This window comes from Moschus berezovskii, chromosome 12 (genome assembly GCF_049115385.1).
Source record: "Moschus berezovskii isolate FMDL1 chromosome 12, NW_MosBer_1.0, whole genome shotgun sequence".
In the NCBI taxonomy this organism is placed as follows: domain Eukaryota; kingdom Metazoa; phylum Chordata; class Mammalia; order Artiodactyla; family Moschidae; genus Moschus; species Moschus berezovskii.
In genome coordinates this window covers 97,467,269-97,492,171 of record NC_142471.1, presented here as the reverse complement: position 1 = coordinate 97,492,171, position 24,903 = coordinate 97,467,269, and the positions used below count along the sequence as shown (strand labels likewise).

At 58.7% G+C, this 24,903-nt stretch overlaps 1 protein-coding gene across 1 annotated transcript in view; it reads right to left on the bottom strand.

Annotated features, from left to right (window-relative positions):
• Positions 1 to 24,300, bottom strand: part of ADGRA1 (adhesion G protein-coupled receptor A1) — a 28,384-nt gene extending 4,084 nt beyond the window's left edge. The window contains exons 1-10 of the mRNA XM_088842021.1: positions 24,282 to 24,300; positions 24,086 to 24,179; positions 23,672 to 23,825; positions 23,073 to 23,565; positions 22,843 to 22,934; positions 22,514 to 22,657; positions 22,197 to 22,373; positions 21,684 to 21,811; positions 20,580 to 20,703; positions 16,535 to 16,680 (exon numbers count right to left, since the gene is read on the bottom strand). Of these exons, the coding sequence (XP_088698147.1) occupies positions 16,535 to 16,680; positions 20,580 to 20,703; positions 21,684 to 21,811; positions 22,197 to 22,373; positions 22,514 to 22,657; positions 22,843 to 22,934; positions 23,073 to 23,565; positions 23,672 to 23,825; positions 24,086 to 24,179; positions 24,282 to 24,300 (1,571 nt within the window). The remainder of the gene's footprint in view (positions 1 to 16,534; positions 16,681 to 20,579; positions 20,704 to 21,683; positions 21,812 to 22,196; positions 22,374 to 22,513; positions 22,658 to 22,842; positions 22,935 to 23,072; positions 23,566 to 23,671; positions 23,826 to 24,085; positions 24,180 to 24,281) is intronic.
• Between the last annotated feature and the right edge of the window lie 603 nt (positions 24,301 to 24,903).

Below are 24,903 nucleotides of genomic sequence, written 5' to 3'. Positions count from 1 at the left end.
GAAATGGCAACCCACTCCAGTATTCTTGCCTGGAAAACCCCATGCACAGAGGAGCCTGGCAGGCTACAGCCCATGGGATGGCAAAGAGTTGGGCACGACTGAGCAACTTCTCTTTCATTTTCACTTGTGGAGTTTACAGTATATATGGGGCAACACTGATGACTTCTGTAGCAGAGAGAGAGTCGGGGGCACAGGGTCGCAAAGTTTCTAATTCTAATGGTTTTCACATGGAATAGTGTGGCTTTCAAACTAAACCGATGTGAAAAGGTTGAGGATTTTAATCCCTAAAGCAGCCATGAAAAGTAAATAAGCAAAAAATTAATAGATAAATTAAAATGAAATATTAAAATAACTCAAAAGAAGAAAATGAAAAAGGAATAGAAGAAAAAAGAGAGAAAAAAGTAAAAACAGAAAACAAAGAGAAAAATGGAGCCAAAATAAAAATGCCACTAAATTTTAATGGATTAGCATTTCAGTTCAAAGGCAGAGATCATCAGAATACGTCAATAACAGCAAAAAAGCAAGACCCTGTTATATGCTACCTACAATAGGAGAAAACATTTTAAATAAAACGATACAGAGTCGTTGAAAATTAATGGATGGATAAAGCTATCCACACAAACTGAATCTAAGAGGCCAGAGTGGCTGCGTTAAAACAGGACAAAATAAACTTCCAGAAAAGAAAGAAAGAGAGGCATTTCATAATGATATCCGTGTTAGTTCGTAGGAAGACGTTTAAACTGTAGATGGGGGGCCAGAGGGAAGATTCAAAATATGCGAAGCAAAAAGGGACAGAAATAATCAAAGGGAGAAATAATTCCAAAATCATAGCTGGTGTTTTGAACTTCCCTCTCTTAGCAAATGATGGAACAAGCAGGCAAAAAGTTAATAAATAGAAGATCTGAACAATAACATTAATCATGTTTCCCTAATATTCTTTCTAGAAAATCACACCCAATAATTGCACAGTACGAATTCTTTTCAAGTGCACACGATCTATTAATCATCGCAGATGATACGATGCTTCATAAAACAAGTGTTGATAAGTTTAAAAGCATTTAAATCATACAAAGTATATTCTCTGAGATCAAAATGAGACTAAATTAGAAATTAATAGCAATAAGATAACTAGGAAAACCACGCTTATCTGAAAAATGAAATGATATACTTCTAAATAATTCATGGATGAAAGAGGAAATTATAAGGAAATCTGGAAAATATTTTAACCAAAGTGAGAAAGAAAATTCAGTATAATATTTCTGGGATGCATGTAAAGCTAGGCTTAGAGGGACACTTGTAGCTGTGAATACTTCCATGAGAAAAAAAGAAAGGCTTAAAGTTCAATGGCCAAAGATTCTATCTCAACAGGGCAGAAAAATAAAAGAGCAAAGTGAACTCAGAGTAACCAGGAGGAAGGAGATGACAAAAACAGGGGCAAAAATAAATGAAAAAGAAAACAAAAAAAAAGGTGCAACAAGAAACTACTGTATAGCACAGGGGACTCTGCTCACTGTGACGTGGCAGCCTGGGTGGGAGAGGAGTCTGGGGGAGAATGGATATGTGTGTGTGCAGCCGGTGTCAAAAATCAGGGTCAGCTGGATGTGGTCAAGCAGGAGATGGCACGAGTGAACATCGACATCTTAGGAATCAGTGAGCTAAAATGGGCGAGAACGGGTGAGTTTAGTCCAGACGACCACTCTTGTGGGGCTCCCAGGTGGCACTAGTGGTAAGGAACCCGCCTGTCAGTGCAGGAGATACAAGAGATGTGGGTTTGACCCCTGGGCGGGGAAGATCCCCTGGAGGAGGAGATGGCGACCCACTCCACTATCCTTGCCTGGAGAATCCCATGGCCAGAGGAGCCTGGTGGGCTACAGTCCATAGGGTCACAAAGAGCCGGACACACTGAAGTGAGTTAGCAGGCACTGTGGGCAGGAATCCCTCAGAAGAAATGGAGTAGCCATCATGGTCAACAAAAGAGTCCGAAATGCAGGACTTGGATGCAATCTCAAAAACAACAGAATGATCTCTGTTCGTTTCCAAGGCAAACCATTCAACATTACAGTAATCCAGGCCTATGCCCCAACCAGTAACGCTGAAGAAGCCGAAGTTGAACGGTTCTATGAAGACCTACAAGACCTTTTAGAACTAACACCCAAAAAAAGATGTCCTTTTCATTATAGGGGACTGGAATGCAAAAGTAGGAAGTCAAGAAACACCTGGAGTAACAGGCAAATTTGGCCTTGGAGCATGGAATGAAGCAGGGCAAAGGCTAATAGAGTTTTGTCAAGAGAACGCACTGGTCATAGCAAACACCCTCTTCCAACAACACAAGAGAAGATTCTACACATGGACATCACCAGATGGTCAACACCAAAATCAGATTATATTCTTTGCAGCTGAAGATAGAAAAGCTCTATACAGTCAGTAGAAACAAGACTGGGAGCTGACTGTGGCTCAGATCATGAACTCCTTATTGCCAAAGTCAGACTTAAATTGAAGAAAGTAGGGAAAACCCCTAGAGCATTCGGGTATGACCTAAATCAAATCCCTTATGACTATACAGTGGAAGTGAGAAATAGATTTAAGGGACTAGATCTGATAGATAGAGTGCCTGATGAACTCTGGACGGAGGTTCGTGACATTGAACAAAAGGCGGTGACCAAAATCACCCCAAAGAAAAAGAAACTCAAGAAGGTAAAGTGGTTGTCTGAGGAGGCTTTACAAACAGCTGAGAAAAGAAGAGAAGTGAAAGGCAAGGGAGGAAGGGAAAGATGCATCCAGCTGAACGCAGAGTTCCAGAGAACAGCAAGGAGAGACAAGAAAGCCTTCGTAAGTGATCAGTGCAAAGAAATAGAGGAAAACAGCAGAATGGGAAAGTCTAGAGATCTCTTCAAGAAAATTAGAGACACCAAGGGAACATTTCATGCAAAGACGGGCTCAATAAAGGACAGAAAAAGCAAGGACCTAACAGAAGCAGAAGATACTAAGAAGAGGTGGCAAGAATACACCAAAGAACTGTACAAGAAAGGTCTTAATGACCCGGATAACCGCGATGGTGTGATCACTCATCTAGAGCCAGGCATCTTGGAGTGTGACATCAAGTGGGTCCTAGGAAGCATCACTACAAACAAAGCCAATGGAGGTGATGGAATTCCAACTGAGCTATTTCAAATCCTGAAAGATGCTGCTGTGAAAGTGCTGCACTCACTATGCCAGCAAATTTGGAAAACTCAGCAGTGGACACAGGACTGAAAAAGGTATTTGCATCCCATTCCCAAACAAAGGCAATGCGAAAGGATGTTCAAAGTGAAAGTGAAGTCACTCAGTCGTGTCCAACTCTTTGTGACCCCATGGACTGTAGCCTATGAGGCCCCTCCATCCATGAAATTTTCTAGGCAAGAGTCCTGGAGTGAGTTGCCATTTCCTTCTCCAAAAGGATGTTCAAAGTACTGTACAATTGCACTCATTCCATATGTTAGCAAGATTACGCTCAAAATCCTTCAAGCTAGGCTTCAACAGTTAGAACTGGACAGGGAACAAAACACTGGTTCAAAATTTGGAAAACAGTATGTCAAAGCTATACATTGTCACCCTGCTAATTTAACTTACATGCAGCACATGTCATGCAAAATGCAGGGCTGGAAGAAGCACAAGCTAGAGTCAAGATTGCAGGGAAAATATCCACAACCTAAGATATGCAGATAATACCACTCTAATGGCAGAAAGCGAAGAGGCACGAAACAGCCTCTTGATGAGGATGAAAGAAGAGGGTGAAAAAGTTGGCTTAAAACTCAATGCAAAAAACTAAGATCATGGCATCTGGTCCCAACTGTGGTGTTGGAGAATACTCTTGAGAGTCCCTTGGACTGCGGGGAGATCAAACAGTCGATCCCAGAGGAAATCAACCCTGGATACTCATTGGAAGTGACAGTGAGGTCGCTCGGTTGTGTCCGACTCTTATGGACTGGTGCTGAAGCTGAAGCTCCAGTACTCTGGCCCCTGATGCGAAGAACTGACTCACTGGAAAAGACCCTGATGCTGGGAAAGGTTGAGGGCAGGCGGAGAAGAGGGTGGCAGAGGATGAGAGGGTTGGATGGCATCACCGACTCGAGGGACACGCTGCTGTTCAGTCACTGAGTCCTGTCTGACTCTGCAGCCTCTTGGACTGCTGCATTCCAGGCTTACCTGTCCTTCACTATTTCCTGGAGTTTGCTCAGACAATGGACATAAGTTTGAGCAAACTCCGGGCTTTCCTGGTGGCTCAGATGGTAAAGAATCTGCAATGAGGGAGACCCAGGTTCGATCCCTGGGTCAGGAAGATCCCCTGGAGAAGGGCATGGCTACCCACTCCTGTATTCTTGCCTGGAGAATCCCATGGACAGAGAGGAGCCTGGCGGGCTACAGTCCATGGGGTCACAGAGTTGGACGTGACTTAGTGACTGAACAACAAGAAGCCAGTGTGTCCCTGGAGGGTGAGGTGGTGAAGGTCCCCCAGGTTCAGGCAGGGGCAGGGTGACGGTGCCTCTGGTCCCTCTGAGCATCTCCTGGATGCCGGCGCCGTGACGAGGCAGCAGAGAAGCAAAGGTACCAGTGAGAACGCAGTCAATGCCCTTCCGTTTGCAGGTGCCCTGACTGGTTCCCTGAAAAACACAACTGCTGGGAATAAGGAGCGAGTCTAGACGGCCGCCAGCTTGTCGCTCAGAGATCAGTCACCAGCTTATCACAGGGATCAGTCACGCTTGGTACACTGCATGGGGAAAGCACAGGGAGACAAAAGTGCTGTTTGCAGTGACATCAGGTTGAAACCCTGGAGGCCCTTTTTTCTACATTGAAAATTTATATGGGGGCTTCCCCGGTGGTCTAGTGGGTAAGAGTCTGCCTGTCAATGCAGGGGACACAGGTTCAGTCCCTGGTCTGGGACGATCCCGTGTGCTGCGGAGCAAAGAAGCCCTCACACGCGGCTGAGCCCGCCCGCCTGGAGCTCACGCCCCGCAACAAGAGGCTACCGCACCGCACCTAGGGAGCAGCCCCGCCCGCCACAGCGAGGGAAAGGCCGCGTGCACAGTGGCGAAGACCCTCTGGAGCCAAAAATACAATAAGATAAAAAATAAATTAATAAAGTAAAACTTATATGGAAACATGAAGGGCCCGGGCTATCTGAAAAACAGGCAGTGGGTCACCCCCTGACTGCAGGGACGGCCGTGAGGCCCAGCATCCGGACGGGAGGGAAGGCTGACAGCTGGCAGGGTTGCTCAGCTCCGCCCCGTCAGGCTGGCGAGGGGTCTCCCGTGGAGACGGCAGCTGAGCGCCCCCTCCGCCAGGGGCCTCCCTTCCTGGGGTGAGGCTGGGGCTCCTCACAAGAAGAGAGACCGCCTGGCAGGGGCCTGTGTAGGCGGCACTTTCGGCCTGGTGACAAGCAGTGACGGGAGATGAGCCCCCAGCCCCGGCCTGGGCAGGGCTCCCCCCATTGTCTGTAGCCCCTCCGGGCCTGCTCCCACCTGGATGTCCCCTGTCCCTCTCCCGGGCATGGGCCCTCCCACTGAACCGTGGACCTCAGCTCCAGATACAGCCTCACCCCTTCTCGCTGTAGCTCAGTGCCCCCCAAACCACTGCCCATCTGGCATGACTGTCTGCGCACCGTCTGCGCTCCTACAGGGCAGCCGCCGTCTGCAGCTGAAGGCGCCGTGGTGGGGCAGGGCCCACTCTGGCCCAGGCTCCTCTGGCCATGAGCTCCGAGGGCCTTCTCTGGGGCCCTGGGCGTGAGCACGGGCCGTGAGACCAGCCTGGAGGGAAGGAAAAGGGCAGCGACGGGCCCTGAACAGGCCGGATTCACAGGATCTGCTGCAGGCCAGTGGGGCCCGGGTGAGCGAGGGGCCACCTGGGGGCCGGACGCCGGGGTTGACCCCGCCGGGCGGGGCTGCGCAAAGGAGGGGCCTCTGCAGACCTCTCGGGTGCAGCCAACAGCCTCTGGGGCTCCAGCTCAGCTCCCACAGGGGCCACGCCAGGCCAGATAGAGCTCCAGAGACAATGGCTGTGAGGCCTCAGGGTGTGGGGAAACCTCAGGGGAGTCAGTCTCCGGTGCACAGCAAGGGGACCTGCCTACTAGACCCCTGCTACCCCCCGCCCCCCATCCCCCCATGCCCCTCTGGGCCCACCACGCTGACACGTCCACGGAGAGAGGCCCTGGGCTCCTTCAGCACGTGGTGAGGGGATGTGGCAAGCGTGCAAGGGGCCTCTGCTCAAGTCTGCAACCCGCAGCGGGCCCAGGGCCCAGAGCCCCTCAGAGGCCCCCAGCCACCCAGGGACAGCTCACCAGGAGACCCCACTGCCGGCCTCACCTTGGGCAGGTCGGTGAGCCCTCCTCTCCCTTCCCTGGCACTGACCATGGGTCCAGATGGGTCCCCCAGCCGGCCCAGGAGGAGACCCAGCCCAGTGGGGGTCCGGAGTGCTGGGCGGGCTCCGGCCCCTTTCCCCCAAGGCAGACAGTCTCCGCAGCCCCCTGGGAGGGGCTGCCGCCTGGGCCAGACTGTGCCCTCACCCTGGAGCCCTGCAGGTGGGCTCTCACGGCCTCTCCGCCGCCCCTGGTCGGGCCCCTGCAGCCCAGCGCCTCTCCCCGTGCAGGGAGCCTCGCGCTTCTCCTGCCGTTCGGCTCCGCGTCCAGCACCTGCGGGGCCGCGGCCGGCAGAGGGCGCTGGCGGCCCGGGGCGTTGTCCGCGCGGCGGCCGCTGGGCGCCCGGGCCGGTGCGAGCCCGTCCGGAGCCCTGCCCGGCCCCCGGCGCCCCCGTGGACCCTCCTGCTCAGCGTCAGCTCCCACCCCCAGCGGACCCCATACGGCCGCTCCAGTGAGGTCGTGACCCCAGTGCCTGGGCGGCCGCTGCAAGAAGCGGGAGCTTGGAAGCCCTGGTCAACCCTGGGGGCTCCGCAAGGGCCTGGGTTAGCTTGTGGGCTGGTTTCGGATTACAGCGCCAGGCCTGTGTATGATAAATTTGCCTGCTGCTAAGTCGCTCCATCGTGTCAGAATCTGAGACCTCACGGACTGCAGCCCGCCAGGCTCCTCTGTCCATGGGATTCTCCAGGCAAGAATACTGGGGTGGGTTGCCGTGCCCTCCTCCAGGGCATCTTCCTGACCAGGGGTCAAACCCGGGTCTCTTACTTCTCCTGTGTTGGTAGGAGGGTTCTTAACCACCAGTGCCCCTGGGAGCCCCCGACGATAAATTCATGTCGTTTTAATTTGTTCCAGTAGGAGCAGGAAACTAACCTGGTCCCCAAGCTCACACTACCCAGAAAGCCACGTCCCAGCAGAAAGCACGGAATTGTAAGTGGAATCACAGAGCTGAACCTTCGAGGCGTGTCATTGAGAAGGGTGGGTCTGTAAGGGGAGCAGCGTTGGTGCCCAGGCTCCTGCTTCCGGCTGGGGGAGGAGGAAAGACACCCGCGCAGGTGATGCGGGGGACGCGCCTACCTGGTCCTATAGCAGCAGAAGGACGGACAGATGGACAGACAGCCCAGCGGGGGCCGGGAGGAAGCTGGGTGCTCAGCGGGGAGCGCAGATGGGGCCCAAGAGCCCCCGCTCCCAGGAAAGATGAGCAAGAGCTGGGGGGATGGTGGGGTCACAGACTCCCCCTCCCCCACACCAGGAGCAGCGTGACTACAGTGGCTGGCCACTCATCCACATCACGCGGCCAGATGGTGACACAGTTTCAGACACGGGTCTGGAAAGCACGCTGGGCAGTGAAATAAACCTGATAAAAATATAAAATGAGTGAGTCCATGTGTATATGGCTCAAAATCAGTGCAGACAAATTTGGGTGGTAAAACTATAAAAAAAGGCGATAAAAGTCATGAGTCAGGATGGGGCTGGGGCATGGCCGAGTTTCCTGCAGAGGAGGCTCCTGTTTCTTCCTTTGAAAGGCACAGGACTGTTTCATAAACCTGCATTGATGTTTTAGGCTTTTGGGGGGTATAGATGTTCTATTTCTCAAAAAAAAAAAAGGTTTGAAAAAAAAGAGGAAGGGCCAGCCTTCCCCCTGAGCCTGGGGTGCCTCCGAGCTGGAGGGTGAAGGTTCTGGCAGCTCTGACCCCGGCTGACCCTGCTGCCTGCCCACCCGCCCAGGCACCTGCCCATCCTCTGTCCTGTCTTCAGGGTCTGGGACCTGCTCTGCATGCTCCCCTGGTTGCTGACTGGAGCCCACGTGCAGTCAGAGTACACCAGCTCCCAGGACAGGGAGCCCTGGTGGGCGCAAGGCCCAGGTGGAGGGTATTGTCCCTGCTGAGGCCCCTGGGCCCTGCGTGGTGGCCACCAGGGAGTCCCTGTGGGTGTCCGGCCGGCTCCACGAGTCCCAGCTGTCCTGGAGGCCTCGCAGAGGGGCTCCAGCAACTGTTCGGCACACAGTGACCTCAGGGTTTTCGGACTCTGATCCACGGGCTCTGTCTGCTCCAGCTTCAGTGTTCAAGTGGGGCATCTGTTTACCGACCCCGCGTTCTGAGTTTAGGGCCCCTGGGAAACCTGACTTTGCAATCCCAGAAACCACCCAGGTGCCTGTCTCATGTCAGCTGAGCTGGGCAGGCCCTCTTTCCAGGTCACGGGGCCCACGCTTCCCTGAGTGTCCGAGGGGCCGGAGAGGACAGAGGACTGCAGAGGCCAGATTCTCCCACCACGGCTCAGCGACCGGAAGGGACCAGCAGGGGAAGATGCCCGCAGCAAGGACCCGGGAGGAGAAGCCACGTCAGGTTGTGAGGAAGGTCCCCAGGCCCTGCTGGACGCTCTGTCCACTGTCCAGGCCAGGCAGGCCCGCCCCTGATGGCCTGAGGAGCTGCCATCACCTGACAGACACCGGCTGGTCCATGCCCTTGTGGAGCCTGGGTCTCTGTGGATGAGATCCGCTGACATGAACGGAGGGGTCACTGCTCCTGGGCCCCCCGTATCCTCGAGGAAGGGGGACTGCACCTGGGGGAGGGGTGGGCTGGAGACCTGGAGCAGCCCAGGGCAGCCGGCCAGCAGCTGGAGGCCAGATGAGAATGACCTATGAACCTTCCCCGGGCGCAGGCCTTCAGCCCCGGGGTCTGTCGGAGGGGCAGCCCCCCTCTGGGTCCAGTTAGCACTCCTGGTGTTGGTCAGGACTTCGAAACCTGAGATCGGGTCAGTGATTTCAGCTTGGGTGAAAGAGCCATCCACGTCCATCGCCTGAGTGTGCAGCTTTGAGAGCCACCAACGTGCCTGAGACGCAGACCCTCACGTCCAGCTTGCACTGACCGGTGGTGGACAGAGGAAGGTGAAACCCTCAGGAACTTGATGCCTGGAGAAGAGCTGGTGGATGAAGGCCCGGGGCTGTGTGGGGAGTGGAGGACACCTGCCCGAGCCCCGACCACGCCATGAAGGTGCCCCAGGACAGGCTTCTGTTCAGAACGTGGTGCTGATTTAGTCGCTCCGTTGTGTCCAACTGACTCTTGGGAACGTAGCCCGCCAGGCTCCTCTGTCTGTGGGACTTCCCAGGTAAGAACACGGGAGTGTGAACACCAGAGTGGTCTCCTGTGGAGACCAGGAGGCATAGAAACCCAGCAGCACGATGTGTCCTGATTCTTGGGGTCCCAGCACGCGAGGCCGTCCGCTCGCGTTCAGCTGACAAAAGCCCCCGTGTTTCTGGGCCAGGCCTGTGAGCCGGGCCAGGGTCGCAGCTGTGGCCCCACAGGGTCCTGCTCAGCCCTGAGCCCCGAGCCCTCTGCTCCCATGTGGCTCCACCGAGCCCGGCGCTGGGTCGAGCACATCCCAAGCCCCAAGCTGGCTTCAGCCTCTGCCCTGAGAAGGGGTCCCGGGCAAAGGGAGCCCCTCCTTCCCCTGGGCAGGGCCGTCCAGAGTCGGGGCCGACTGCCCGTGGACCAGTGGACAAACCAGTGCTCTCAGCTGTGTGCGCGCCCACCACCCAGGCTGTGGGCACCACCAAGTAGACTTTTCAGATAAGAAAGCCACCCGCTGACCTTAAGTGATAGGAAACTACTTAGGGGCACTTTATCAGAAAGGGCAGAACAGATTGCAAAATCAGGATATAATTGCCTGGAGCTGAATTAGCCCAGAACGTCAGAGCAGTCACTGCCAGAAGCTGTTTGATGCTGAGGTTTCCGTGGAGTCCCTGGGCCCGGGTTCCCCTGTTGAACTCTCCCCTCGAGATGGCAGTCTCGGGAAGGGGTCTTGGTTGTAGGGTGGAGCCCTCGGGAAGCACTTTTCCAGAGACCGCGGAGAGCCTCCTCGCCCCTGGCGCTGTGTGAGGACACTGCAGGAGATGGGCCTCGTGGCCCAGGATGCTGGTCCCGGCTCCGTCTGCCGCTGGTTCCTGCCGCTCGGTTAGTCTCAGATCAAGTTTCACAAGTTCCCTGCGCGATGCCCTCGAGTGCGTCCCTGTCCCACCAGGCCCCCGCGTGCGGGCCGAGCCCGGGACCGTGTCCCGTGTGCCCGCACGGCCCCCTCGTGAGCACGTCTGCGTTCCCTCCCGGGCTGTGCCGACCCTGCACCCGGCGTCTGCACTCCTGGGACCCCCGCCCCTCCTTGCGAGCCCGCACAGACTGTCCCAGATTCAGCCTGAGGGTCTCCTCCACCTGCGGCCCCTGGAGGTCCTCTTGCGGAGCCAGCCGTCACCTCTATGCTGAGCACTGGGATCGGGGGAACCCGGGTGTCCTGGGACAACAGCTGAGCCTCGGGTCCACAGCCACACAGCCACCACCTGTGTGCTGAGTCCTGGGATGGGGGGGCCTGGGGGTCCCGAGACGACGGCGCCGCCTCTGGGCCTCACGTCAGAACACAGTCAGTCAGCCTGCTTTCTGCCGCCAGCAGCTCAGGTCAGCGTGGACATCGCGCCCTCCAGGCCCAACTAAACAGTATTTACTGACTTGCCGCCATCTCTGGGTCGTGGTTTCCACGTTTAATGAGAAGGAGTCGCGAGCCCAGGTCTGAGGACACAGGGGCAGGGCAGCCCCCAGGTCCTGCGGGGGACACAGCGAGGCCTCCCTTGGATGAGCTGCGGAGGCTGCTGACGTGCCCCCGGGCAGGAGAGCAGAGAGCCCCCCGCGCAGGAGCAGAGGCAAGGCCCGACCCCCAAGGCTGAGGGCGGCACCTCTTCATCCCAGGTAGTGATGCCCCAGAAGAAAGCCCTGGGCTGGGACTGACAGGCCAGGAACCCAACTCAGACTCAGGTCACAGCCGTCAGGGACCCACGAGGGCCTCGACTCTGCCTGGTGACCCCTGGGAGGCCCGGGGCCCGAACTGAGATGCTTCCTGGAGGCCCCCCGGGGCCATGCCCACTCACCCTGCTGCCCCGTCCACCACAGAGAAAGCAGATGCTGACTCGGCCCCACGCCCACAGCAGAGCCTACAGGGCCGCCTGCCCTGGCCCCAACCCTCAGTGAGCCCCGGCCTTGCCCTCGGAGCTTTCTAAACACGGGAGGGATGAAGTGGCTCATTCCCACCCCTGGTATCAGGGTCTCACCCTCAGCCACACGGCCCTCCACTCAGGCAGAGCTTCCCGGCTCGGCTGTCTCTAAGGTTCTCAGCTCGGCTCTAGAGCAGACACCCCCTCCCTCTACCACCTCCTGCTGAAAGCCTGATGATCTGGGGGAAACAGCACACTCATAAATAATCAGCAGGTGGAAGAAAAGACTCGCGGTGAATGAAGTAAGCCCACAGCACACAGACCTCTGGGTCAGCAACAGCAGTGCCCAGGGGAAAGTCACGCCATAGGTTCGACAGTCAGAACAGACAGATCTCAAATTGGGAATCTGACTTGATACGGCAAAGAACCAGGAAAAAAAAGAGCGAACTGAATTCGAATCTTCAGAAGGAAAGGACTAAGAGAGAGTAGAGCAGAGATAAGCGCAACGAGGCGATCATTAGTTCGCTGCTGATGCATGTACGCACTGGTTCAGCCCTGAAATCTCCTTGTGCCCCCAGGTCCTTATTTTGTAAAATAGAAAGTCATCTTCCCTCTGAAGTGTGTGAAAGCACTTTGTAAACTGTGAGATCTTATCAAACTTATTTTATGTCAGACACAGTTTCTGTTCTAAACAAACTGCCAAATAACTGTAAAGCCCTCACCAGCCCCCTGGCAGAGAGCCTGATGAGTATGTGCTCAACAAAGTCCCCGATTTCAAAAAAGAAAAAAAAAACAAAAACAGAGAAAGTCAATGAAGTCAAAGTTAGTCCTTTAAAAAGTTTAACAGAATTGGCCAACTGTTGGCCAGACTAAGAGAAAAAGAGAAAGAGCCAATGCCGTCCTGCACGTCCTCGCCAGGGCAATGAGGCAAGAAGAGAAAGAAGAACGTCCAGGCTGAACACGAAGCAGTAAAACTCCCGACGTGGAGAGGAAACCGTGTGTATGCGTGACCCCAAAGGACCGACTGCAAGTTGCCGGCGCTGGCAAGCAGTATCAGCCGCATCGCAGGACACAGACCAGCAAACAGTCAGTGGTATTTCTGTGCACAAGGGGGCTTCCCTGGTGGCTCAGATGGTAAAACAATCTGTCTGCAGTGAAGGAGATCCAGGTTCAGTTCCTGGTCAGGAAGATCCCCTGGAGGAGGGCATGGCAACCCACTCCAGTATTCTTGCCTGGAGAATCCCATGGACAGAGGAATCTAGCAGGGTACAGTCCATGGGGTTGCAAAGAGTCAGACACGACTGAGTGACTAACACACACATATAAGCAATGAACAGCCTGAATACAAAATTAAAGAAACAATCCCATTTATAACAGCATAAAAATACCAAGGAAATAATTTAACCATGAAGCACAAGATGTGTCCACTGCAAACTGTCAACATTCCCAGGAGGAATGAAAGACCTCCTTGAATGGAGAGACGCCCTGTATTTTACGGGTTGGAGACTGTCAGTAATGTTAACATCTGTTGGATCACAGAAAAAGCTAGAGAGTTCCAGAAAAACATCTACTTCTGCTTTATTGATTACGCCAAAGCCTTTGACTGTGTAGATCACAACAAACTGTGGAAATTCTTCAAGAGATGGGAATACCAGACCACCTGACCTGCCTCCTGAGAAATCTGTACGCAGGTCAAGGAGCAACAGTTAGAACTGGACATGGAACAACGGACTGGTTCCAAATAGGGAAAGGAGTACGTCAAGGCTATATATTGTCACCTGCTTATTTAACTTATATGCAGAGTAAATCATGAGGAATGTTAGGTTGGATGAAGCACAATCTGGAATTAAGATTGCCAGGAGAAATATCAATAACCTCAGATACGCAGATGATACCACCCTAAGGACAGAAAGTGAAGAAGAACTAAAGAGCCTCTTGATGAAAGTGAAAGAGGAGAGTGAGAAAATCTGACTTAAAACTCAGCATTCAAAAAACTAAGATCAAGGCATCTGGTCCCATCATTTCATGGCAAATAGATGGGGAAACAATGGAAACAGTGACAGACTTTATTTTGGGGGCTCCAAAATCACTGCAGATGGTGACTGCAGCCATGAAATTCAAAGATGCTTGCTCCTTGGAAGAAAAGCTAATGACTAACCTACACAGACTTTGGGGGCTCTAAAATCACTGCGGATGCTGATTGAAGCCATGAAATTAAGACGCTTACTCCTTGGAAGGAAAGTTATGACCAACCTAGATAGTCTAATAAAAAGCAGAGACATTACTTTGCCAACAAAGGTCTGTCTAGTCAAGGCTATGGTTTTTCCCGTGGTCATGTATGGATGTGAGAGTTGGACTGTGAAGAAAGCTGATCGCCGAAGAATCGATGCTTTTGAACTGTGGTGTTGGAGAAGACTCTTGAGAGTCCCTTGGACTGCAAGGAGATCCAACCAGTCCATTCTAAAGGAGATCAATCCTGGATGTTCATTGGAAGGACTGACGCTAAAGCTGAAACTGCAATACTTTGGCCACCTCATGCGACGAGTTGACTCACTGGAAAAGACTCTGATGCTGGGAGGGACTGGGGGCGGGAGGAGAAGGGGACGACAGAGAATGAGATGGCTGGATGGCATCACCGACTCGATGGACGTGAGTTTGAATGAACTCCGGGAGCTGGTGAGGGACAGGGAGGCCTGGCGTGCTGCAGTCCATGGGGTCGCGGAGAGGCGGACACGACTGGGCGACTGAACGCAACCGAGTAATGTTACAGTGCTAACACTTCTTCGCGTGCTCTCCAGATTCAGTGCAATCTCTCCCCAGAGTCCAATGGCCGTTTGTGCGGAAATGGAGAAAACTATTTTAATGTTAGTGTGAACCAGTGAAGTTGCTCAGTCGTGTCCGACTCTTTGCGATCCCATGGACTGTAGACCCCCAGGCTCCTCTGTCCGTGAAATTTTCCAGGCCAGAATACTGGAGTGGGTAGCCATTTCCTTCTCCAGGGGATCTTCCTGACCCAGGAATCAAACGCAGGTCTCCCGCACTGCAGGCAGACACTTTACCATCTGAGCCACCAGGGAAGTGTAATGTTAGTGTGGGATTTCACAAATGTTTTTAGTTCTCATCAGAAAGCTGCGAAGCTGAGTTGGGAGGACTCGGGGCTCTGCCCAGCTGCGGGGCCTTCCCCGAGGCCCAGCAGGATGCAGCGTGTTCTGTCTGCAAGGGGCCCTGCAGCACACTCCTCCCGGGAGGTCCCAGGAGCTAAATCTTTGCTGCTGTTGGTGAAGCACAGGTGACTTTCCTGTCCTGGGGGATCAGGATGCAGTGAAGCGATGCCCCTGGCGGTGTGGTGGGAAAGCCCCCTGACAAGGATGCTTCTGGGTGGAAGCGAGGAGGGCAGAGGCTCCAGGGCAGAGTTCAAGCCCCAGCGGCCCTGGAGGGAGTGTCCCCAGCCCCCGACAGTTCCTCCTGGTCTCCGAGGTCTCCACCGTCAGCCTCTGTTCTCTGGAGAAGGTCCAGGCCCGTGGCACCTGCTGCCAGCCCCGGGCCAGGCTGGGCCAGAGAGAGCGGCTGGGCAGGGTGGCAGGCAAGTCTGAAGCAGATTGCCCCACTCTGACATCCACACCCGTGGGGGTGTGTGCCGGTGACCAGGGGACCCTCGGGGCCACTGCACTGGGTGGGCGGCCTTCAGCACCAGGCTTCTTGTCCCAAGGGCAGCAGACGCGGGCGGGTGGGCAGCAGCGGTCCCCAGGAGGCACTGCGGGGAGTGAGCTGCGGGTGTGACCGTGCAGCTGGGCTGGGCCCCTGCCCCCAGGACACAGAGCCCAGAGGGCCTGCAGGATCACGTGCATTTGGAAGCCACTGCATAAAACCACAGCTTGCTCCACCCCATCCTTCAAACCACCAGGCAGCTCTGCAATCAGTTTCAGCTCCGGAAACGGAAACACATTTCGAGAGTGATTTTTAAACCCGGGGGCCTCCCTGGCAGGAGACAAGATGAAGAATCTCGCTTCCCTGGCCCAAGCTGCAGCAGAAGCCACCAGCCCTGGTTGCCACATGGCAACGTGTCTGCTTCACGTGAAAACCAGAGAGTGTCGGGAACGGGGGTGGGGGCTGGGGTCACAAATCTCACTTAAATAGCAGCGTTTTTATCTGCTTCACTGGACGCCTCTGCCGGGCGGGTGTTCACGAGGACAGGCCAGTGGCCTCTCAAGCGCGGAGCCCGCTCTGGGGAGGCTGGGCCCCACGCATCCCCCACCCCCGCCCCGCACGGGCCATGACCCCAGGAACCGCTGCCCCTCACGGGACCACCTGGGTGCGGCCGTGCCCGGGATCCCAGGCCAGGGCCCCAAACACCCAGCACCGTCCAGCTCAGGAGCTCAGGCAGCCCCTAGCGGGCTGAGCACCTCGTGGCGGTTACCAGGGCATCCGAGGCTCTCTGAGCTCGGGTGATGGCCTGGAGGTGGGCCAGGTGACGGCACTGGGCAGCAGGCTCCCAGGCTCTGGCCACGCAGGCCTGATCTGGGTCCGGCTCCTGCCGACGGCCGATTGGGATTCAGTGTTGGTTCAGGAAATCGGAGGGCAGAGGCGAAGCGTGGATTGCCGTGGACGGCTGCGTGGGGGGCAGGCCTGCCCTTGTCCTAAGGAGCTGAGATCGCGCCATGGCGTCTCCTGAGAGGCACTCCTGATGCCCTAGATAGGATGCTCCCAGGGCATCCCAGGCAGCGTTCTGGGAGGAGGTCTGGGGGTCCCACTGGTCCCAGGCCTGGTCCTACCACGTCCACCCGAACCCTCCCTGTCTGAGGAGGAAACGGGGATGACCAGCTATAGCAGGGGCCCCATTCAAATCCGCAGCCAGGCTGCGCGGTCACCTTGAGGTCAGGTTCCCTCTCTGCTCACCGAGACCCGTGAATAAACCAAAGCCAAGACCAGGGGCCTGGCCCAGCACAGAGCCGTGTCCACGCCTGCCCACCCTGGCCTCCCCGCACTGACTCGGCGGCACCAGAGGGCACGAACCCCACACCTGGGTGCCGACCCTGCCCCCGCCCCCCTTGCCCAGGTCCCCCCCTGCCCCGGCCACCTGGGCCTTCGATCACCCTTGGGCCCAGGCTTCCCTGTGGCCAGCTTGCCGAGAACCCCCAGGAGGCCCAGGGCTGGGGGTCAGACGCGCTCGGTACCTGAGCAGGGGCTGCTTGGGGTACGGCGGCTGGCCTGCCCCTGGGCACAGCGGGGCCTTCTTGGTCACCTGCTTGTAAATGTTCCTGGCGGTCACCCCGATCCACAGCAGGGTGGAGAGCGTGGAGTAGTGCAGCACGACGCCCACCTGGGGGGAGAGCCAGTGAGAGCCCGCCTGCCAGCGCCCCTGCCCCGAGTCTGAGCCCTGACCTTCACCCTCTCCCCCGGCGCCCCTTCCTCAAATCTGAGCCCGCACCCCTTCCTGCTGCCCCCTCCCACATCCTCAGGAAACAGCTCAACAGGAACAGGAAGTGGGCCGGGCAGGGGCCCTGGGGTCCTCGGAGCAGACAGTGCGCTTCACAGGGACTCAGCTCAGGGAAGATGCGTGGGTGACTGGGACCCTGAGCCAGCTCGGCCCCCACAGGGAGCTGTGGGCAAGCCCCGCCCCTCCCCGTCCCCTCCCCTCCCTCCCCCTGCCCCTTCACTCCCCCTCCCCTTCCCTATCCCCCGCTCCCCGGTCCTAGCGGGGAGACTCCTCTGCACGGGGGCCATGTGGCCGTGTGGTCAGCGGGGCTCAGCTCCCGCAGAGTCCACCAGAGGGGAGGGGTGGAGGCGCGGGGGTCTTCGGGATGCTATGCCTCGGGGATCAGAGGCTGAAGTTCACTCCTTGCCTGTTGGAGTCGCTCGTTACTGTGGAAACAGCCCAGATGGCCATGGTGGCTCTGCTTTAGCTAATTGGGCGTTCATTCCACACCCCATCATCGCCATCCAGTTCTATAGAATGAGGCTACCTTTGAAGTAATGACCTGACGTTTTGTGATGACAGGTAAAATACGGTTGTGATTGTAGGGACGTCAGTGTTTAAGGAGCACAGAGACTCTCTAAACAAAGGTAACATCGCACCGTTGTAACAATTAATCACATGCAGAGTTCAGCTTCAGCCTGTGAGAAAGCCCGGGAAGGACGGGTGGGGCTGTTTTTCAGTCGCGGCTCGCGCGGGGGAGCGTCCAGGCCTTCTCCCTGCCCGGCCTGGGCCGCGTGCCTGGGAGCCGCAGCCCGCGACCCCCGTGGCCCGGCCAAGAGGAGCCGGAGGTGAGGCGCGCCCTCGGGGTGGGGCCTTCCCCGGGCCGGCCTGTGGGCGACGGGAAGCCGAAGCAGCGGGACCTCCCAGACGCCAGCCTCGGGTGGGCCCGTGCAGCGGTCGCCGCAGGGCTGTCATGCTGGCGTCCACACGGCCCTTGAGCCGCCCCGGCCGTGCCCGGCTTCCGCGGGGCCGCGGAGCCGCCGGTGTGCGTGGCGTCGCAGACTCCGCGCGCGCGGCTCTGGTCCCACACCGACCACCTCTCCTCTCCAGCCCCCAGCTCTGGGCCCGAGCGCCCGTCATGGCCCTGGGGCGCGTTTCCCTTTGACGCCCGCCGGGGTGGGGGCGCTGCTGGCTGTGGGCGCCGCTGTTGAGCCCAGGTGGTGGTGAGCTAGGGTTGGGCACGGTGGGCCAGGGCAAAACCGCACTGGCCCTGATGAATCGTCCCCTGTGACGGGGGCGGCTGGGCGCCCAGAGTCTGCAGCCGGCAGGACGGCCAGCTGTGCAGGTTCAGTCTGAGCAGGTCCGCAGGCGGGAAGTCCCCGCCAAGGAGACTCGGGGCTCTTCTGCTCAGATGTCTGTCCAGTGCTGGCTCTCAGGGACGGACAAAGCTGATGTTGGGAGGACAGTCCGCTCTCCTTGGGCCGCCGCTTGAACATTCATTTCACGCAGAAGCATCCTCACAGGCACCCCAGAAGGACGTTTGACCGAATGGGCACCAGGGCCGGTCAGCTTGACACTGGACAGTGAGCGTCACACCTTCCAATCCACCCTGCTCTGAGCTGTGCCCCGGGGGCCCTCTCCTCCGGCAAGTGTGGGGTCCACAGTCACGGCCTCCTGGACCCGCACCTGTTCCCTCCCTGACCATTCCTCCCGGTGAGCCTGGCCTGTGTGCGGCGGGCCTTCCGCTGGAATCTTGTCCTCTCTGCCCCACGCCTGGGCAGATGCTCGTCTTCAAGTGAGCGAGTGAAGCCGCAGTTCCTTCTGGAAGCGTGGACTCAGAGCTGAGGGGAGGTTGTCACCACGAGGTGACCAGCAGGACTTCTGAGGCCTTCCAGGCCCGTCTGCCCCCCGCCCATGACACACTCAGGGGTCCAGCCTGCTGGCCTGGCTTTGGCTGCCACAGGGACGCCTGGCCCCCAAGCCTCTGGGCAGGAGGCTTGGGGACAGTTTCCAGGTTGGGGCTCCCGGCCGGGCTCCCAGGGCTGTAGGGGTCGTGATGACCGGAGGTGCTGGGGGCAGCGGCCCCAGGTCCCAGGGCTCCCCCCACAGGGTCCCCGCACATGCGGCGACGGTGCAAATGTGGACATAAAGGTAACAGTCCATTTTACTGCTTCCAGACGGCTCCACATCTCAGCAGGTAGTCAGAGGCGGATGGCAAACTGGATTTCCCGGGGCTCCCCCAGGGGTGTTTCTGCACTATTGAGAGACCTCCAGGAGCGTGTCTGCCCCACGTGTGGGTCAGGGATGTGCTGGTGACTTTTCTGCCAGGAACCAGGAACAGGTGCAGAGTTGGATTCCTGGTGGGATGGTTGGCATCCACATGCATTTGTGGAAAGCTGACCTCTCTTCTGTGCTCAGGAGCCTGGGGGAGCTGGAAACCAGGCCCCTACATCCTGCCGCATGGGCCCGGCACCTTGTTTGCAAGGGGGAGCGTGTGGGGGCAGGAGCTCACAGCCATTTCCCCCCAAGGCACCCCTGCCCAGTGGGAGCAGACTCTTGCCCTCTGATGCCCAGGAGTTGCCAGCAGCTGCCGTTGGCGCAGGATAGGTCAGTTCATGTGGATGGAGGAGCTGAGGTCAGTGGGCACACACAGGAGCCAGGGAATTGGGCTGAAGCAGCCCCCATGGCTGTCAACATACTTTTGTTGAATTCACAGAATTAAGGCCACAAGGGGAGTCTGTGAGGTCGTGGTGAGTGCTGGCCGGGACACTTTCTCCATGTGGTCCTGGCAGATGGACACCCACCAAGTGAGTCCTTGGTGAGATGCCCTGTGGTCCATGGGGAAGCCCCCACCTGCCCCTGATAAGTGCGAGAGGTGTCTGCCGGCCTGGAGGGGACTGTCCGCCAGGCTGAGCCGAGGCCAGGTGTAGGTGGGCTGGTGAGGGGCTGGGGGCAGAGAGCAGAGGGGCCTTGATGTCCAGCTGAGTAGACCCTGGGCGTTTGTCCTTGACTCGCGGCTGATGGAGGGACCTCTCCGGCTCTGTCAGGGCCAGGGGGTGCCTCAATGCCTCCCTTTCTATTTTGGCTTCACTGCGAGGTTTGTGGGATCATTTCCCAGCCAGGGATCAAACCCACAACCTCTGCAGTGGAAGCTTTGGGGAGTCTCACCCACTGAACCACCAAGGAAGCCCCTTTCCCCTCCTTCTAAGAAATGCCAGGCGGGGCCATGGGGTGGAAGAAGACCCCCCAAGACTTCTTCTCCCAAAGGCCCTTGCTCACCCAAGAGGGCCAGACCTCTCAGTCAGTGTGAGACCACTGTGTGCCACGTAGGGGTGGGCGCCCCCAACGCCTGGCGACCCAGCAGTGAGGGCGCTGTCTCCCTGGTGAGGAGCTGAGACCTCGGGGCCGGGACTCTTACCTGGGCTGAGGGAACAGGCCCGGCCCCTGAACTCCTGCCCACCCATTTGCAGAAGAAGCAGGTCGAGTCCCTACTTCTGTGACCAGCCAGTTTGTTGGAAATTGACTGTCTCGTTAACATGTCACCAGGGGCTTGGAGAAAACTGGTCCAATTGGAAAATAAACTAAATAACGTGATCAGGCGCTGAGCAGATTGGTCAGACTCACACGGGGGAGAAACTCTGATACAGACGCGCTGGGTGCTGAAGAGTCCCCATCGAGAGAAGCCCCTGGACAAATAAATGCTCGCGTGTTATTTCACACTCGAGACGATCATCACAAATCTCCCCCTTGGCCGGAGAGTCGGTAAACACTTCAGACCTGGCAGCAGGTGAAGACAGACTCACCGCCTGGCACAGGGTCGGGAACCTGGTACGGTTGATGCCGCCCGCGAAGGCGGAGCAGGTCAGGGCCGTGTGGAGACAGACGTTCAGGAGGGTGTGCCGGCCCGGGCGGCTGATCCGGATGGCGCTGCGGGGCGAGAGCGCGGTTAGCAGCCGGCTCCCGGGGCGGGGCGAGGGGCGGCCGCGGCTGCACAGGCCGCGCTCTGTCCCACAGGACCAGGCTGGAAGCCACGGGCTGATGGGGACGGGCTGGGAACAGCACGCCAGGGAGACCAGGCCGGGGGCAGATGGACGGACTTGCCGTCCACTCTAGCTTGTGGCCTCGGGTGCTTGGCGTAAAGTCACCCTGGGATGCTGGGCCTGGACGTCTCCGGTCGTCAGACAAACGAGGATCTAGAGGTCCTGGGACCTCAAGACTTGTCCGAGGTCACGGGGGAAGCTGTGTGTGTGGGAGCCGGTCTGGCTTCCTCATTCCCCGGGCGGGGTTCTTCGTGTCTGATGGGAGTCTGCACCTTGGGAGAAGGCTGTGGCTGACTGACGACCCCACAGCCGTGACTGCCGCAGAGGACGCTGCTTGGGGTGGAGTCCACGCCCAGGGCCAGCCCGGAAGTGCCCACGCTAGGCTTCTCAGCCTGTGCCTGCAGCTGGGACTGCGACCACAGCTTCTCTGCGGCCTCGGTCACACTCAGGCCTCTACCTCTGGCCCTGGCCCGCGATGTGCCCAAGCTTCTCCCCGACCACATTTATGACTGTGGTCTGGGCTCTGCCCATGGCTCTGCCCATGGTCTGGACCCTGATGGTGGCCGGGACTCCTCCTCACATTTCCCAGGTCATCTTTGAGGGATATAGAGAACCCACTGGACTCCCCTATGGATGGCCAGCCCAGGGCAGGGTTGCTCCGAGGGTTGTGCGGCTACTCTGACCTCCTTGGGGTGCAGGCTGTCGGGGCCCTTGGAGGAAGAATACGTGTCACCCGACGGGATGAGAACGTGAGGCCTGGGACGTCCGACCCCAGCACTCAGCCACCCGCGGCCACCAGGGCCACCCGGGCCTGTGAGGCACCTTCCGGGGACTCCTTTCTACACGAGGACGGGGTGGGGGCCTCACCTCTGGTGGACGACGTAGGTGGCGGCGGAGGCCAGCAGACAGAGCAGCATGACAGCCGTGCAGGCGTACACCACAGGGTGCAGGAACTCCCCTGGGGACGGGGGCAGGGAGAGGACAGTCCTCAGATCCTGGAAAGGACATGGAGTACACACGTGACCAGCATGGCCGGGCTCTCCCAGGACCTGCGTCCGCCCTGCAAGGTCCCGGAGGCGGTTCCTGCACCAGGAGGAGACTTGCTGGGAACGTCTGGGGCAGGGGCAGGGCCCCCAACCAGGGGAGCGCTCAGGGCAGAGGTGCCCAGCACTCTGCTCAGCTGCAGGTGTCCCCGTGGGCTCCGATGGCCGCCTCCCCAGGGGCAGCGCCCTGCTGGGCTGGGGGTCGGCCCGCCAGCCTCCCTCCGTCCCGGGGGCGCGGGTTGCCTGGAGCCCGCTGCCGTCAGATGTGCCTGTCTGATGGCACCGCCCCGGGAGGCTCCTGTCGGGTTGCCCCCAGGTCCCTCAGTGGGCCACACACCCGTTGACATGCTGCCGGGAAGGTCTCCCAGGAGAGTCTGTGCCGAGGCTCGGTGGTCCTGCCCGGTGTGGAGCCGCCCCAGACCCCTGCGGTGTCCCGCCTCCACTGCGAGTCACACGAGAGCCCTGCTGTGGGCGGCGTCCCCACAGTCCAGGGGTGCTGGGTTTCAGGGACCGGCTCAGGTCAGACACAGTCCCAGGGCAGCCCTGACCCGAAGGGGCCAGAGCCTTTGTGAGAAGGGGAACAGCAGGAGAGGCCGCAGTGGCATTGGGGAGTGGGGGCGTCTACAAGGCGAGGAGTGGCCCCGGGACACCAGCCTCCTGGGCTGTGGTTTGAGCCTCCTGCTCCTGGGGCTTTGCCACGGCCCCCTGGGGAAAGCCTCTGCCCGTGGAGTGGGCACTCTGGTCCCCACTGCCCAGGTCAAGGGCGGGGTCCGTGCTCCATGCCCCGAACCCGTTGCTCTGCTGGCGCAGCCCCAGGGGACATGCTGGCTCTGGAGGGCACACTGCGGGCCAGGCTGGGCCTGCAGCGTGTGGTCCAGTGACCTTGTGAGACCGCCTGAGCTGCCCTGGCTGTGCATGCAGGGCTGGTGCTCAGGGTTGGGCTCTGCTCTGCTCCCCAGACCACAGTGTCCATGCTGAGGCACCTGCCCCTGGCCGAGTGGGCAGCAGAGGCGGCTGATGGCGCCTCCAGGCGGCAGCGGCGGGGGACGGAGGGGCACCCCGAGAACACCTGGGCCTGTCCACAGCAGGAGGCAGGAAACTGGCTGCTTGTCTCCCAATGGACGTTTCTTAGCCCAGAGGACACGCGGCCTGGCCGGCCCGGGGCGAGCTCAGAGACGCCACTCCGGGCCCAGCCTGGCCCCTGCTCCCTGACTTTGCTCTGATGCAGACTTGGGTGAGGACAACGGCGGAGGGAATCCGGTCCCTGGGAACAGGCACTCCATGACCTGGATGCCAAGGTGACCTCGGCGTCTGGCTGCCCGGGGGCCCAGCGGACGAGTGATGCAGGAACAGTGCCCGTCCCAGAGTGAGTGGGCAGCCGGGAAGGCGCCGTGCTGCTTGCAGACCCCAGGCCGGACACGCGCTGTCCGCCAGCCCCAGTCCTGACCGTCCACAGGCCCCGAGGGCCCCTGTCTGACACACATGGTCTCAGCAGGACGCGGGCCGGGCTCGGGGGAGAGGCAGGAGGGGGACACGGGCCTCAGGATGACAGGGGAGCTGGCTGTGTGTCCTGGGGACCCCGTTCCAGTACCGGGAAGGTGGTGCCCTGAGGGGCTGCGGTTAGACCCTGGCAGGACTTGGGCCACACCCCAAGGAGCCGCTTCCGAAGGCATGGAGGCCGTTGGGCCTGTCCTGTGGCCAGGAGTCTGCACCCCGGGGACAGGGCCTCCCGACAAGGCAGGACAGGCTCCCGGTGGAGAGCAGATGCCTCACGAGGGGGCGGCGGGGCGGATGCCAGCGCTGGGGTCTCACTTTCGGGGCATTGGGCTCCCGCTGGCAGCCCGCCCCTGGGGCCCCGCGCATCTGGAACTCTGAGCGTCTCCGGCAGGCGAGGGTGGGAAGGGGTCTGGTGCCCAGGAGTCCCGCGGTGTTTCTGCACCTGCCAGGCTCCATGGGCGCTGGCCTCCTGCCAGACACCGCTCACCACAAACGTCGAGGAAAGACAGGTCTTCTCGGTCAAGTCCTGATACCAAAAGTTCTTTTCTTCCTAGAGTCCTCGGCTGTGACGGTGTGGATTCAGGTCTGACGGGGCTCTAGAGGTGTCCCCGGGCCTGTGCATCACAGGAGATGAGGGTTTGCCCCTCCGGTGACGTCCTCACGGGCTGAGGCCACCTGACTCATCACGGAGGCACACCGGGGCCTCTGTTTCTGGTTCCACATCCACACGCGAGAGCCGCCGCAGGTCCGGCTTGGCCGGCTCTCTCTATTTCTGGTTCCACATCCACACGCGAGAGCCGCTGCAGGTCCGGCTTGGCCGGCTCTCCCAGGGACCCAGTCGGGACTCACGCCCTCAAGGCCTTGCCCGGAGCTGAAGGGCCCAGGTGGGGCCAGCCTCCCCGGGGCTCACAAGTTGCTTCCCCACCTTCTCCGGGCACCGTCATTACCCCTCAAGACGGAGGTCAGACCTCCGACTCTTGTCTGGGGGGTCAGGGACACGGGGGCGGGGGCGGTTGAGCAAAGCAAGCGTGTGCTTCTGGGTGCAGTGTCCATGAGGTGGCCTGACGACTGCGTCTGTGGAACGCTGGCCCAGCTGGGCTGCGAAGGGGGAGCCTGTGCAGGGCCTGAACCCGTGGTGGAGAGCTGCCCTCCAGCGCATGCGAGCTGCCAGGTTCTGTCCACACGGGGAGACCCCTTTCTGCTGTGCCTAGGAAGAGCCGGGAGTGCTTCTCCTGCAGCAGGAAACCATCTGGGAGCATCGGTTCTGGACAAAAAGGCGTTTCCTGGGCACGACGCCCATGCGGCCGTGGAGCAGCCCCGGGGTCACCCTGCCTTCGCAACACCTCCTTTCCATCCGCAGGCCCAGGTTGAGGCCTTGTGTGGTGGTGGGAGGTCTTCAGCCGCCAGCAGTGGCACCCACAGAATATGCTTCGGGAGAGACAGAGATTCGATTCCACTTGGCCTCCTGTTTCCGTTTCCTTCTCCAAATCAGACTTGTCAACAGTGCTTTCTACATTTTTAGAGGTGACATTTAAAATTCAAACTAG